Consider the following 15,794-nt stretch of genomic DNA (forward strand, 5'->3'; position numbering starts at 1 on the left):
GTGATTAAAGCCATGCACCTTTATTTTGAAATGCCATTTTGCAATCTGCAAGTGTGACATGAATGCCAAACAATGGTCGTCTACCCCAACCACCCACCAGTGGCGGAGCGTCCATACAGTCAGGGGGGGGGGGTGAATGCCCCCCCTGACAGACTCAAGTGGACTGCTGGCGCCTTTTTCAGCTTTACCACTTTTTACTTATTCGCGATTATTGAATTTTTTATTGCGCTTTCATCTTCATATTGACATTTGCCACATTTTGTTGGTATAAATTGGCGATGACACCTATTTATTCTTCGTTTATCTGCAATATTAGCCAGGCCCCTAAAGGGTCATTTCCGGCGATCTAGGGTGTATCTTTACTCAAAAAATTTCTGTACGCTACGCGCCAACCTGTGGTGGCGCTCTGCTTAGATAGTGTCGAAAGCGCCCCTACAGACCTTTCTCGCCCCTCCTGATCAATACCCCAAGCTCCGCCACTGCCACCCACATTATGTAACAGCCGATATCATGGTGGGAGAGTCTTTTATAATTTTTTATAGTTATAATTTATAATTTATTTACATAATTTTTTTATAATTTATTAAATTAAATTATTTTATAAACTTATTTATATGACTTATAATTTATATTTATAGTTATAATTTTTTTTTATAGTTTTCTTATAATTACCCGAATTCCAAGTTTGGTACGTAGATGCAGTAGACGCTATGAAATAAGGTCTGGTCCACCAAGTATCCCAGTTGCAACCGGCGTTGTTCCCGTAGTCCACTACAGCAAACCATCCGCTGTCCACCGAACAACCTCCATACGCCCGACTCACAAAGAAGTGACGGCTGATGCTATAATGACTGTGAGCAAAACGATGGGAATGAACAAAAGAGATCATTAAAGAATGAACTGTACCTACCAGCTATGAAAGAGTTTAATCCAGTGGGGTACATAGGCTGTAACATCATTCCTCTGATACATCCCATCCCAGCCAGAATAAAATAGTCCACATTTTATAGAGTAGAAAGGCTAAATAATAATTTCTCTAGTACAAAATGATCCAGTTGTGGAGAAAGTAGTTCATACTCATAGCATACGGTAGATACAGTGATGAAGAATTTCTCTTGTGTCAACCTACCCAGCAATGGAGAAATAGTTCATACTCATATCATAGATACAGTGTTAAAGAATTTCTCTTGTGTCAACCTACCCAGCTATGGAGAAATAGTTCATACTCATATCATAGATACAGTGTTAAAGAATTTCTCTTGTGTCAACCTACCCAGCTATGGAGAAATAGTTCATACTCATATCATAGATACAGTGTTAAAGAATTTCTCTTGTGTCAACCTACCCAGCTATGGAGAAATAGTTCATACTCATATCATAGATACAGTGTTAAAGAATTTCTCTTGTGTCAACCTACCCAGCAATGGAGAAATAGTTCATACTCATATCATAGATACAGTGTTAAAGAATTTCTCTTGTGTCAACCTACCCAGCAATGGAGAAATAGTTCATACTCATATCATAGATACAGTGTTAAAGAATTTCTCTTGTGTCAACCTACCCAGCTATGGAGAAATAGTTCATACTCATATCATAGATACAGTGTTAAAGAATTTCTCTTGTGTCAACCTACCCAGCTATGGAGAAATAGTTCATACTCATATCATAGATACAGTGTTAAAGAATTTCTCTTGTGTCAACCTACCCAGCTATGGAGAAATAGTTCATACTCATATCATAGATACAGTGTTAAAGAATTTCTCTTGTGTCAACCTACCCAGCAATGGAGAAATAGTTCATACTCATATCATAGATACAGTGTTAAAGAATTTCTCTTGTGTCAACCTACCCAGCTATGGAGAAATAGTTCATACTGGTAGTGTAGATATCCGTGTATGGTGCATAGATCAATTGGCTGGAAGAAAAAAACCCAGTCCTTGTTGTTCCTGATGAGTCAAATGTCAAACTTTTCATTTCGTATCCACCATGAAAGAAACCAACTTTCACCTTTGAAACAAACAAAAAAAGAAGAATTAACAAGAGAAGAAAACAAGTGGAAAATATCAGCTGGGATGTAGACAGTGAATGAATTAAGGTAAATAATGGGTGGCTCCAATATGCATTATTCAGCATCTGTAAATAAGAGAATGGTGACCTACTTTGTGATTACTTTTAAATGCACCCAATTGTGACAATTTTTTACTCTCATGTCACCCTTCAAAAGCACCTTTATTGTCAGTATGAGCAGTACGAAATATCTTGTTGCTATCAGATGAAGGTAAGGAATTATTCATTATCTGTCAGTATTAGTGCTTTCAAGCATGATATGGGAGGACAGTTTAGACAGGTAGCTTTAGAAAACTGTAACAACTGGCTGTTTAAATGTCAATCCCATATGAATATTCATGAGTCTGCAATCGGATCAGCCAATTGAGACAATGTTTGCTAATGCTGATAACTATAAACTGTCCTCTCATATCATGTTTCAGAGCACTCCTATTGACAGTATGAACATTTCTTGAAGATTACCTGATAGAAACAAGATTTTCATACTGCTCATACTGACAATACAAGTGTTTTGTAGTGAATCCATCCAAGTTTCGCTTCTTAAGAAATTTTGTTTACACTGTTTTAGCATTTTGACATCTGATGACCTGAAATGACAATTGACTTTCACTAAACACAATAGAGTTTCTTGGACTCAATACTGAACATCAACTAATACCCACTCATGAGATCCATCCTGTCTTGAGATATCACGCTTATAAGCAGCTGGTGTCACGCACATATATATATATATACGCATATACCAACATACAACCACACAGACATGCATGTGTATGTCACCATGGTTGCATAGCTTAACAATTGTCATGGAAACCAATTGTCATGTTTGGATGGGATACCATACTAAAGCAAAAGCTAGCCAGGGGAGCCTGATAGTTTTTTCAGAGCCACAGCTCTGCTTCCTTCATCTATATGGCTATATATATAGCACTGTCAAATCGAATGTGATGTACTGTCACACCTGTTTGACACTGTTTGTGTCGAAACTGTTTGCAGCCGACGTTTTGTAGTTATAAGACGTAGAGCCCAGACATGCAGCCGTAGCGCTTCCATCGTTGGTGGTGTCCGACCCCTCCCACAAGTTCCTGACATTGGTGGTGCTGCTCTTCACCACCTTCATCATAACTGTCCAGTCTACGGGGAGATGGAAAAAAATCATTCCAGAACATTTATGTCCAAGTGCGTTACAGAGGTAGCATAGGAACTCACTCATTTAGACTTTCTCATATAACCATCTTCCTAACCCAAACCTTCCTTCACACTTCTTCCACAACATATTCTGTTTCTAAGAACATTAGAATCAGGCAAAACATGCATGTTATAAAAGTTTGAAAACATTCAAGAGAAGTGAGTTTTGATGTTAAGAATATTTTCACATGCATATAAAAAACTGGCCTAATTGTGACAATTTCTACCAAATACATACCAGTTGTGCAGTTGGAAAGGGCTAAGAAGTTTTGCTTAGAACTAATCACAGGACTAAAAATCCTGAGACAGGACCTGTTATCCATAAGACACGACAGCAAAAATTCAATTTCTTTGCCCCTTTCAAATTTAAGTATAATTTCTGAATCAGTTTTCTATTCTACTACACTGTCTTAACATATCTGGTGGAATAACAAAATCGTTTACCGTCTAGAGGTTCTGCCGAGGCGCATTCGCTGATGCCCGACTGGTAGCAACGATCGATGTAATCCACACCGCAATGAGTTCCCCCACTGACACAGCAGGCACAGTCCATGCGAGTGGTATCAAACGGACAATAGCAACCTGTGGTGGTGGCCGTGTACTGTATGGGAGCTGAGGGAAAAGTATATGGCCATGGACTACCATTAGCAATACTGTATGGGAGCTGAGGGAAAAGTAAATGGCCATGGACTACCATTAGTAATACTGTATGGGAGCTGAGGGAAAAGTATATGGCCATGGACTACCATTAGTAATACTGTATGGGAGCTGAGGGAAAAGTATATGGCCATGGACTACCATTAGCAATACTGTATGGGAGCTGAGGGAAAAGTATATGGCCATGGACTACCATTAGTAATACTGTATGGAACTGAGGGAAAAGTATATGGCCATGGACTACCATTAGCAATACTGTATGGGAACTGAGAGAAAAGTATAGGGCCATGGACTACCATTAGCAATACTGTATGGGAGCTGAGGGAAAAGTAAATGGCCATGGACTACCATTAGCAGTACTGTTTGGGAGCTGAGGGAAAAGTATAGGGCCATGGACTACCATTAGCAATACTGTATGGGAGCTGAGAGAAAAGTATATGGCAATGGACTACCATTAGCAATACTGTATAGGAGCTGAGGGAAAAGTAAATGGCCATGGACTACCATTAGCAATACTGTATTGGAACTGAGAGTAAAGTATATGGCCATGGACTACCATTAGCAATACTGTTTGGGAGCTGAAGAAAAAGCATAGGGCCATGGACTACCATCAGCAATACTGTATTGGAACTGAGAGAAAAGTATATGGCCATGGACTACCATTAGCAATACTGTATGGGAGCTGAGAGAAAAGTATATGGCAATGGACTACCATTAGCAATACTGTATAGGAGCTGAGGGAAAAGTAAATGGCCATGGACTACCATTAGCAATACTGTATTGGAACTGAGAGTAAAGTATATGGCCATGGACTACCATTAGCAATACTGTTTGGGAGCTGAAGGAAAAGCATAGGGCCATGGACTACCATTAGCAATACTGTATTGGAACTGAGAGAAAAGTATATGGCCATGGACTACCATTAGCAATACTGTATGGGAGATGAGAGAAAAGTATATGGTCATGGACTACCATTAGCAATACTGTATGGGAGCTGAGGGAAAAGTATATGGCCATGGACTACCATTAGCAATACTGTATGGGAGCTGAGGGAAAAGTATATGGCCATGGACTACCATTTGCAATACTGTATGGGAGATGAAAGAAAAGTATATGGCCATGGACTACCATTAGTAATACTGTATGGGAGCTGAGGGAAAAGTATATGGCCATGGACTACCATTAGCAATACTGTATGGGAGCTGAGGGAAAAGTATATGGCCATGGACTACCATTAGTAATACTGTATGGGAGCTGAGGGAAAAGTATATGGCCATGGACTACCATTAGCAATACTGTATGGGAGCTGAGGGAAAAGTATATGGCCATGGACTACCATTAGCAGTACTGTTTGGGAGCTGAGGGAAAAGTATAGGGCCATGGACTACCATTAGCAATACTGTATGGGAACTGAGAGAAAAGTATATGGCCATGGACTACCATTAGTAATACTGTATGGGAACTGAGAGAAAAGTATATGGCAATGGACTACCATTAGCAATTCTGTATGGGAGGCTGGGAGCTGAGGGAAAAGTATATGGCCATGGACTACAATTAGCAATAGTGTATAGGAGATGAGGGAAAAGTATATGGTCATGGACTACCATTAGCAATACTGTATGGGAACTGAGAGAAAAGTATATGGCCATGTACTACCATAAGCAATACTGTATGGGAGCTGAGGGAAAAGTATATGGCCATGGACTACAATTAGCAATACTGTATGGAACTGAGGGAAAAGTATATGGCCATGGACTACAGTTAGCAATACTGTATGGAACTGAGAGAAAAGTATATGGCCATGGACTACCATTAGCAATACTGTATGGGAGCTGAGGGAAAAGTATATGGCCATGGACTACCATTAGCAATACTGTATGGGAGATGAGGGAAAGTATATGGCCATGGACTACCATTAGCAATACTGTATGGGAACTGAGAGAAAAGTATATGGCCATGGACTACCATTAGCAATACTGTATGGGAGCTGAGGGAAAAGTAAATGGCCATGGACTACCATTAGCAATACTGTATGGAACTGAGGGAAAAGTATATGGCCATGGACTACCATTAGCAATACTGTATGGGAACTGAGAGAAAAGTATAGGGCCATGGACTACAATGAGCAATACTGTTTGGGAGCTGAGGGAAAAGTATAGGGCCATTGCCTACCATTAGCAATGCTGTATGGGAGCTGAGGGAAAAGTATAGGGCCATGAACTACCATTAGTCATACTGTATGGGAGATGAAGGAAAAGTATATGGCCATGGACTACCATTAGCAAAACTGTATGGGAGCTGAGGGAAAAGTATAGGGCCATGGACTACCATTAGCAATACTGTATGGGAGATGAGGGAAAGTATATGGCCATGGACTACCATTAGCAATACTGTATGGGAACTGAGAGAAAAGTATATGGCCATGGACTACCATTAGCAATACTGTATGGGAGCTGATGGAAAAGTAAATGGCCATGGACTACCATTAGTAATACTGTATGGAACTGAGGGAAAAGTATATGGCCATGGACTACCATTAGCAATACTGTATGGGAACTGAGAGAAAAGTATAGGGCCATGGACTACAATGAGCAATACTGTATGGGAGCTGAGGGAAAAGTATAGGGCCATTGCCTACCATAAGCAATGCTGTATGGGAGCTGAGGGAAAAGTATAGGGCCATGAACTACCATTAGTCATACTGTATGGGAGATGAAGGAAAAGTATATGGCCACGGACTTCCATTAGCAATACTGTATGGGAGCTGAGGGAAAAGTATAGGGCCATGGACTACCATTAGCAATACTGTATGGGAACTGAGAGAAAAGTATAGGGCCATGGACTACCATTAGCAATACTGTATGGGAGCTGAGGGAAAAGTAAATGGCCATGGACTACCATTAGCAATACTGTATGGAACTGAGGGAAAAGTATATGGCCATGGACTACCATTAGCAATACTGTATGGGAACTGAGAGAAAAGTATAGGGCCATGGACTACAATGAGCAATACTGTATGGGAGCTGAGGGAAAAGTATAGGGCCATTGCCTACCATTAGCAATGCTGTATGGGAGCTGAGGGAAAAGTATAGGGCCATGAACTACCATTAGTCATACTGTATGGGAGATGAGGGAAAAGTATATGGCCATGGACTACCATTAGCAATACTGTATGGGAGCTGAGGGAAAAGTAAATGGCCATGGACTACCATTAGCAATACTGTATTGGAACTGAGAGTAAAGTATATGGCCATGGACTACCATTAGCAATACTGTTTGGGAGCTGAAGAAAAAGCATAGGGCCATGGACTACCATTAGCAATACTGTATTGGAACTGAGAGAAAAGTATATGGCCATGGACTACCATTAGCAATACTGTATGGGAGCTGATGGATAAGTATATGGCCATGGACTACCATTAGCAATAAATTGTTATTTGTAAACTTGTTAACCACAATTAAAGGGACAGTCCAGTGAGACGGAACGAGGTATCATTTGATGGTACCATTATTCAAAATGTCTTTAATTCAGTTTATGATCATCATGAATACTTGTGGCAACAAAAATTGCCCAAAATTGATGGCTACCAAGCTGGCAAATAGGAAATCAAGAACTATCAATATATGCCTAACATTGTGTCGTAAGATTTTAAGACTTTTGTGTACCTTTTCGGCATATCTGGCTAGTTTAGTGTCAGTATTGACAGCAGTCTCTTTAAGACCAACTGTCAACAGATGTACTGTATGAGAGCTGATGGATAAATTTATGGCCATGGACTACCATTAGCAATACTGTATGGAATTGAGGGAAAAGTATATGGCCATGGACTACCATTAGCAATACTGTATGGGAGCTGATGGATAAGTATATGGCCATGGACTACCATTAGCAATAAATTGTTATTTGTAAACTTGTTAACCACAATTAAAGGGACAGTCCAGTGAGACGGAACGAGGTATCATTTGATGGTACCATTATTCAAAATGTCTTTAATTCAGTTTATGATCATCATGAATACTTGTGGCAACAAAAATTGCCCAAAATTGATGGCTACCAAGCTGGCAAATAGGAAATCAAGAACTATCAATATATGCCTAACATTGTGTCGTAAGATTTTAAGACTTTTGTGTACCTTTTCGGCATATCTGGCTAGTTTAGTGTCAGTATTGACAGCAGTCTCTTTAAGACCAACTGTCAACAGATGTACTGTATGAGAGCTGATGGATAAATTTATGGCCATGGACTACCATTAGCAATACTGTATGGAATTGAGGGAAAAGTATATGGCCATGGACTACCATTAGCAATACTGTATGGGAGCTGATGGATAAGTATATGGCCATGGACTACCATTAGCAATAAATTGTTATTTGTAAACTTGTTAACCACAATTAAAGGGACAGTCCAGTGAGACGGAACGAGGTATCATTTGATGGTACCATTATTCAAAATGTCTTTAATTCAGTTTATGATCATCATGAATACTTGTGGCAACAAAAATTGCCCAAAATTGATGGCTACCAAGCTGGCAAATAGGAAATCAAGAACTATCAATATATGCCTAACATTGTGTCGTAAGATTTTAAGACTTTTGTGTACCTTTTCGGCATATCTGGCTAGTTTAGTGTCAGTATTGACAGCAGTCTCTTTAAGACCAACTGGCAACAGATGCATTAATTTCTTCCAATTTCCCTTTTGATTGACTTCAAAAATTGGTAATTTAACACAGAGTTTTATATATTACCATATTTGATCCATATTCTATTAGAGCTGATCCCTTACCAATCATGTGAAGTATCATAATATATTGCCTCCAAAGGATGAAATTATCAGGTAATGACAACAACTGACCTGATCCTTAAATTAATGGCAATTTTAAAGGCTATTGGTACATCTCATGCAAGGCTGTATAGTTAGATCATAGAAATTGGATTGATTTTTATTTACAAACAAAAATAGATTTTCTTTAAGGTCATCAGTATTGACCTCAAATATGTTTGGAAGTCTAATAATGGTCACCATGCAGTGTTCAAACTTCAGCAACCATTTTGATTCCCACCATGAAGCATTCTCACTTGCTAATACATTTAATTGTCTAAGTTGACATTTCTTAATTTCTGAAACTTGGAAGGTTTAACTATGCAGGACGGTACTTTAAGAAAAATTTAGCTTTCTAACAGCATGCAAAAGCTGAGGTCTATATTGATGCATGTTAAGGTATGAATTTATAAATAACTTAAGAATGTTAGTCTTGACAAATCTAAATCAAGAGTATAATTAAAGTACTCTGAAATATGAAAAATAACATGTAAATTATAAGGTTAATATAACTAAAATGGCTGTGGGCAACTCACCTTTACAGACACTAACACGAGTGTCACTGCAACGATAATCCTCCCATCCAGCGTCTGTACGAATGCCCGCACAGTTGTAACGATAGTCAGAGGATGGCTCACCGCTGGCCCAGGAGGTGTAACTCACAGAGGTACCATCCGCCCATACCCAGGATCCTTCACTGTCCTGGTCAGTGAATCCTGCCAGATTTCAGATTCAAAAAATTTAAAGTAATTAACGTAGCCATAGGTACTGATAAAACCAGTAAGACTGCCTAATCTTTCATTCCTGTCACCAAGAAGTGTGATAAAAGATTTCAGTTCTCATTCCACTGAGGTACTCATAACTTTCCCCAAGTTCTGAATAATGTATGGCAGCATGCAATGTCACTAGGCTGACTCTGCACAAGGCAGTACAGTATTGGGTTGTCCCAACAAGAGCTTGTCAGTCATTAACCACCACTCATTGCATCAGATACTGCAATTAGCAGATTACTGAATTGCAACCACAGCACCACACCAATCCGTCATTTACTTTTAACTTTGCTATCATTTGCTACGATAACATATTGATCATATGACAGTTTATACTCATTCTCCTTACTCACTATTTGAGGTCTCAATATGGCCATTTTGTGTGAAATGAAAGTCAAAAATGTTTATATTCATAAATTCTTTTCCCTTGTGCATCGAGAAATAATTAATTAGGTCACCATACTTCCTATCAGCTGGTCATCACTAATCCATCACTTATCTGTACACCAGTTAATCATGTTTAAATGATGCTAGCTTGTTTTTCTGGCTCATATATCTCATTGATACACAACCGCAAAGTAAGTTTTGCTTTAATTATTTTCACTCTTGCTATTTCAACCTGAAGTTGGATAGTGTTCCAACATTAATACCTAAATGTTTGGTATATCTACTTAGTTACAAGACAGGACCATAACAGAGGCCAAAATTACCATACAGTTAGATATGGTACTTGTTCTTGTACAAAAGGTTGTCTTACAGTATCCAACAACAAAATTGCCATATTTGGTTAATATTGTCAATGCGATAACAATTATAATTTCTTTCTACAATATAGTAGAATGGCTTCTATACCTCTATAGATGCCTCACAGCACAATAAACCATCATGTGAATTAAATATATGACATTTGCAATGCCAAAATAGTTGCTATAAAAATCCAATGCTATGCCTCTTATGACCGAGGATCTACCATGAGGTCTGAACAACGACCCTCAAGACTCCCCCTTCTCAGAATCAATGCTGATCAGAATGCAAGCATGGATTATGAACTTGATGTAACAAAGTAACGTAATCCATCCCTGTCAGCAAGCTCAGAAATCTGTAGATTAATTTCCTGAAATCTGCCAGTTATCCCTTAACTTGATCACGGAAAGTTTTCTCGACCCACTTTTGGCTTGTGCCCCATATGTTTGTAGACTTTCTAAAGTTTCTATATAAAGAACATGCATTTCTGCAAGGTATGCTAAATCAATTTTGTTACCGATATGAGCTGTTGTAGAAATCATGTTCCTGATAGTATCCCTGGCTCCAGAGCTGATAATACTAGCAAGGTTTCCACCTTGGGTCTCACAATAGGCTTGGGCATCTGCAATGTTGAGCGTGTTTGTGTTGTAGTAGAAGCACTCGCTTCCATACTGTACCCAGTTCTTTCGACACATGGAAGCTCCATCTGTCCAAAAAGGAAAATAAAAAAGAAACTTGTACTTGTAAAATTGTAATGTAAGTGTGGTGGGAATTTCTGAACCCTGGTCAGCTAACTATATATGCCACCCTCAAGCACTGCCTGTGGTCTCATCTGTGGCTCATTGGTACTTGGTAGGCTACAATCATATTTCATATGTAGAAGAACAACGTTGTTTTACAAACAAAGTGGCTATTCTTACGACTGTTCGTAAGAATAATTTCCGATTACGCATGCGCAGTTGCTATTTTTATGACAGGAGTACTATTTTTTACGACCAGGAGTAACAATAATTTCCGGTTAGGGTTAGTGTTAGGATTGGGGTTTAGGGTTAAAGTTAGGGTTACCCCTACTACATGCGCAGTTGCTTTATTTACTTTACTGCGCTTGAATTCGCCTTTGTCATAAGAATAGTTTATAAATAATTGTTACGACTAGTCGTAAGAATAGCCACGGCCTTTTACAAATGGAGCCAGAGTCACTCTAGATACTAGGCCTAGGGTTCTAACCTAAGTTATACCTATGTCTAGCCTACTTCACTTTTACGATTTTAGAATTAGAGCATCAAACTTGAGTATAATACAGAAAGCAAATGAGATCCCTATCTTTAGATCTAGTAACCAGCCATAGACAGTATAAATGTCAACCGATCTTTTGCTATTCAAGTCTCCTACTCCTACCCTAGGCCTATGTTACCGCCTCCCTAACATTGGTCTTTAATTTAAATAACATGATGAATGTACTATTTACATTGAATCTTTACAATGATGAGACATAGGCCTATACAATGTGAGGCTAAACAAGGAAACTTTAGAAGCTATATATCTCCAATTAAATATGTCATTCAAAATCATAATTAGACGTCTGAGCTTCGACACCTTGGTGTAAAAACGCTACTCGGTATTCGATCTGTCCGAGATGTCATTCACTCCAGTTAGACCGATACTGCAGGTTAGCCTAGCCTATGACTAGATCACAAATCTGTGGTTTAGATTGGTTGTAAAGTGCTTGAGTTTATTTGCTCCCAAATATACGTGCCCCAATAGTCAATACTCCACAGTGCGTAATGCCATCTTCTAACGGCCATGCGCAGAAGCCAATACAACCCTCACGACCAACCACAGCCGATGGTTCGGACAGAGTATCAGTTTCTCCACAGAGTTACCGTCCTCGCTCCCGTACCTATGAGCGGACCTCGAGATTTTGATAAGAAAAATCCTAATTCTAAGAATATATTGGCACGTTTGAGATGAAATAGTCGAAATACCGAGAAAATAGTCGATAAACACTAAATCTGTAGATAATACGTCGACATTTTCAAAGAAGAAGTTTCCATTAAAAATGAGGCCCGAGGAATGTAGAGAAAATAGACGAAATATGGATATTAAAAGGAAAAATGTTGAACATTAATATGGAATTTCCTGTTCCTATATTTTTACATTTTACATGAAAGGAATTGAATTGAATTAAAAAATTCGAATGAAAGAACTTTAGTTTTTAGATTAAGTAGTCCAATGTTGAGATAAAAGGTAGGAATTTCGGTATAATTTTCGTGAAGAGAGTTTGGGGAACAGGTTGTTAGTTCCCAGAAAATAATCGAAACTGGATAAAGAGCAAACTTTTGGGATAAAATGGTCAAAATTTCTAGCCCAGATAAAAGTTTGGAATTAACTATGTCAGTATAGCATCTGCAAAAGTGATCTTTTTCTTGGGAAGATTCCGAAAATGACCACCGGTTTACTGCCCGGTCTCCTGGAAACATATAGGTATGGGGAAGGAGTTATAGCCGTAGAATTATGGTACATCTTGCAGCAAATTCGTGTATGTTTTTATCAAGTGCGTTTGCAGTCATGGAGGTGTTGTATCGCAAAGTTTGTCCCTCCAAACATGAAAAAGGAGCCACGCTCAAATGTTTATCGTATAATACACAGTTACGTGCACAATATTTCAAAGGTGGATCCAACATAATTATTACAAAGGATGTGACTGTGGGGTCGTTGATTGCTACTTCCATGTAGAAAGGCTGAGGTGGTCTATATACGTCAAATGCTGCACTCTATGGTATATTTAGACTATAAACTAGGTCTTGTAACGGAAGGATATATATTTAATACTTTTCAATTGAAAACAAAAATCCTCCGACTAGTAAGTTTCTCCCCGACCGAAGATGAAGGTTTTGGGGAGTGGTCACCCCCCCCCCGTCACCCCTTGCGCACGCTACTGATAACATCTTGGAATACATGGAAAGAATTTTTAATAGGCCTAGGCCTACATGCTGCATTTTCCCAATGAAAAATAACATAAGCAGCCGTATTATGAACGATGTTGTAACCACCATTGAATAATTGCATGGAAAACTATAGGAAATAGTAATGTTGCCCACCCAATAAATTAGATAGTATACCCACTGAGACAAAACAAAGTTTTGAAGTTGCCCACCTATACTTCACTGTTTGAAGGTATACGTGTTGAGTTATGATACGATTATGGTTGCGAAATAAACATATATAGGTACTACGTTTATAGAACGATGAAATCTCGCCTTACCTGATGGAAGCAAACATCTTTCCAAAAGTATAAGTAGAAAACCTGTAACACAAATCAATACGGTAATATTATAATCATTAAAGTAAATACGTTTTCGCGCAAACGATTCATGATTCACAATGGGACTATGTTTAACTTATTCCTTGCCGAATAACATAAGGGCTAATGTCGTATCACCTTTTTTTTCATATAGCGGAATATAAATAAGTTCTGATAAATTTTTCAATGAAAAAACATAGAGTTTAAGTCTGATGCAAGACTAACCGTTAGCATGCATATATTGGTACGAACAATTATACAGGCCTATACATAAAATTTGACCCAAATCCTATTGAATTGAAATCCTATTCACGTCATTGTGTAAAAGCTTATTTGGCAACGCATATGATCATGTGTACTGTCAACACCCAAAATCCCAAGGAAGAGATCATGTTGTAATATTAACCTTCTCACAATTTTGTGATTGTTTTCTAATTAAACTCACCCGGATGAATATTCCGCCTCATTATGGATTATCTTTCTGTTCCATGTGTGTGCGCATATATTATTTTGAGCTATTGTTATTATCCAATAATCGTAGAGTGGCCTTTATCTTAGCAATTGGGTTATCTTCGCGTCAAGTAAACTATGTCGCTCGCTCCCAGATGTTTTGAATGGTCAGGGGCTTTCAAAATAGCTTACGCCATTATGTAAATCTATACACGATGGGTTGGACCGATGCCCCCCAGGAAGAATAGTAATCAATAATTCGATATCAATGAGTACTTCTTTTTTGGCAACAGTACAAATGAAAATAATAGGGAGTTCTGTATCGGAGGTTACTATAAATATACTCTTAGTTACCCTGGTCTAAATGTGCACGAAAAGATTGTATAGAAAGTGTATTGATAAAAAACATACAACATGTGTTTTCAACGGAGTTTGAAAGGGGTTTCGCTAAACCCATTCAATTCATATTGTGTAAGTTTCAAGGTTCACTCCAGCCAGAGGTGGATCGACCTATTGACCGTACTGGCTCGAAACCGGTGTGGCGCTGTGTCCGACCTGCCGAATAGTGGCGCCGAGTTCCGTTTTGATTGCAAATGGAGCTACTTAATTTGGTCCGCTACTATTTTCAAGGACCCTTGCACCGCTGGTTTGATCACTGAACCGGTATGATTCTTATTTGCCCCAGGGCAGTGGACGGCCTTGACTCCAGCTATAATGTACATGGTTCTCAACATGCGATTGGTCGTCGGTAGTCGGTGTCCAGAAATCCTATGCAAAACCTTCCATACCTACGTTTTTAAAAAAAAAAAACAACATAAAAACATAACAATATGACAGTATTTTTACCAAACGGATGTTCACTAATAAGCGAGTAATGAGCTTAATTGGAACCTAAATATTTCGTCGCCCAGACACTTTTCACAATATTAATTCATCAAATGCAAAAAGTAAGTAAATATTCCTCAAAATAATCATGGTTTTATCCTCATTATCTGTGAGCATTATGGTTGTTATGGTAACTTCGCTTTTTAATAACTTCAAAAAAATTACCGAAAGTATACTACAAACAGGTACTTTTAACATATCGCAAAAAAAGATCATTCGATTAAATATTAAATATTTATTGCGTTGAACAAACATGTATAAAGTTGTGTTTTGCTTTGGGTTATAACTTTTAATCATTCGAACTAGCGGATGGTGTCATATCTTTCTTTTTCTTCCTTTTTTTCAATTGGATATAACCTTCAATCAAATTAGGAGATGTATGTAAGTTGGCACCTTTGTTGGTTGTTCCAACATTTTGTATTCATTTACATTATCATCGTGTTACTGTGCATTATCTTCATGTACTTTTACATTATCATTTCGCCTTGTATAGCTTATCTATGGGTGATGGGACAAAGGGAATTAAGGGGCCATCCATGCCCTTTTCAAGTTTCATGTTTTATTAAAATCCAGTATAAATACATAAAAGTACATATTTAGAATAGTATATGAAAAATAGTTAAGAGTTATAAAGCTTGAAATAGCTTGGAATAGCTTTCACCTCCTCCCCCCCCCCCCCCCTCCTACCAGTACAAGAATGATGGTTACTCCCCTGAGTTTCACCCACCGTTTTGAACTTCATAACTATTGTTTGCTTAATTGAATTTTGAATTGTCCATGGAAGGGCGCACCCAGATAAACGTCTTAGGGGGGGGGGGGGGTGAAAGGGTTTTGGCCTCCGGAGCCCCAACATCCCATGCCCATGCACTCACCCATGCATCATAGTTTCAATTTCTTCGACTTCACGGTT

General features: G+C 38.6%; 1 protein-coding gene across 2 annotated transcripts in view; it reads right to left on the reverse strand.

Moving 5' to 3' along the window:
- LOC139967347 (macrophage mannose receptor 1-like) overlaps positions 1-14,152 on the reverse strand; it is a 38,776-nt gene extending 24,624 nt beyond the window's left edge. Inside the window, exons 1-8 of one of the 2 annotated variants that reach the window (XM_071971037.1) lie at positions 13,995-14,152; positions 13,511-13,552; positions 10,763-10,951; positions 9,268-9,447; positions 3,700-3,867; positions 3,029-3,201; positions 1,850-2,007; positions 673-851 (exon numbers count right to left, since the gene is read on the reverse strand). In XM_071971037.1, the coding sequence (XP_071827138.1) occupies positions 673-851; positions 1,850-2,007; positions 3,029-3,201; positions 3,700-3,867; positions 9,268-9,447; positions 10,763-10,951; positions 13,511-13,552; positions 13,995-14,016 (1,111 nt within the window). In that variant the 5' untranslated portion in view covers positions 14,017-14,152. Of the gene's footprint in view, positions 1-672; positions 852-1,849; positions 2,008-3,028; positions 3,202-3,699; positions 3,868-9,267; positions 9,448-10,762; positions 10,952-11,841; positions 11,989-13,510; positions 13,553-13,994 lie in introns of those variants that run through there. The other variant, XM_071971038.1, reaches the window with a different exon arrangement.
- Between the last annotated feature and the right edge of the window lie 1,642 nt (positions 14,153-15,794).

This window comes from Apostichopus japonicus, chromosome 5 (assembly GCF_037975245.1).
Source record: "Apostichopus japonicus isolate 1M-3 chromosome 5, ASM3797524v1, whole genome shotgun sequence".
In the NCBI taxonomy this organism is placed as follows: domain Eukaryota; kingdom Metazoa; phylum Echinodermata; class Holothuroidea; order Aspidochirotida; family Stichopodidae; genus Apostichopus; species Apostichopus japonicus.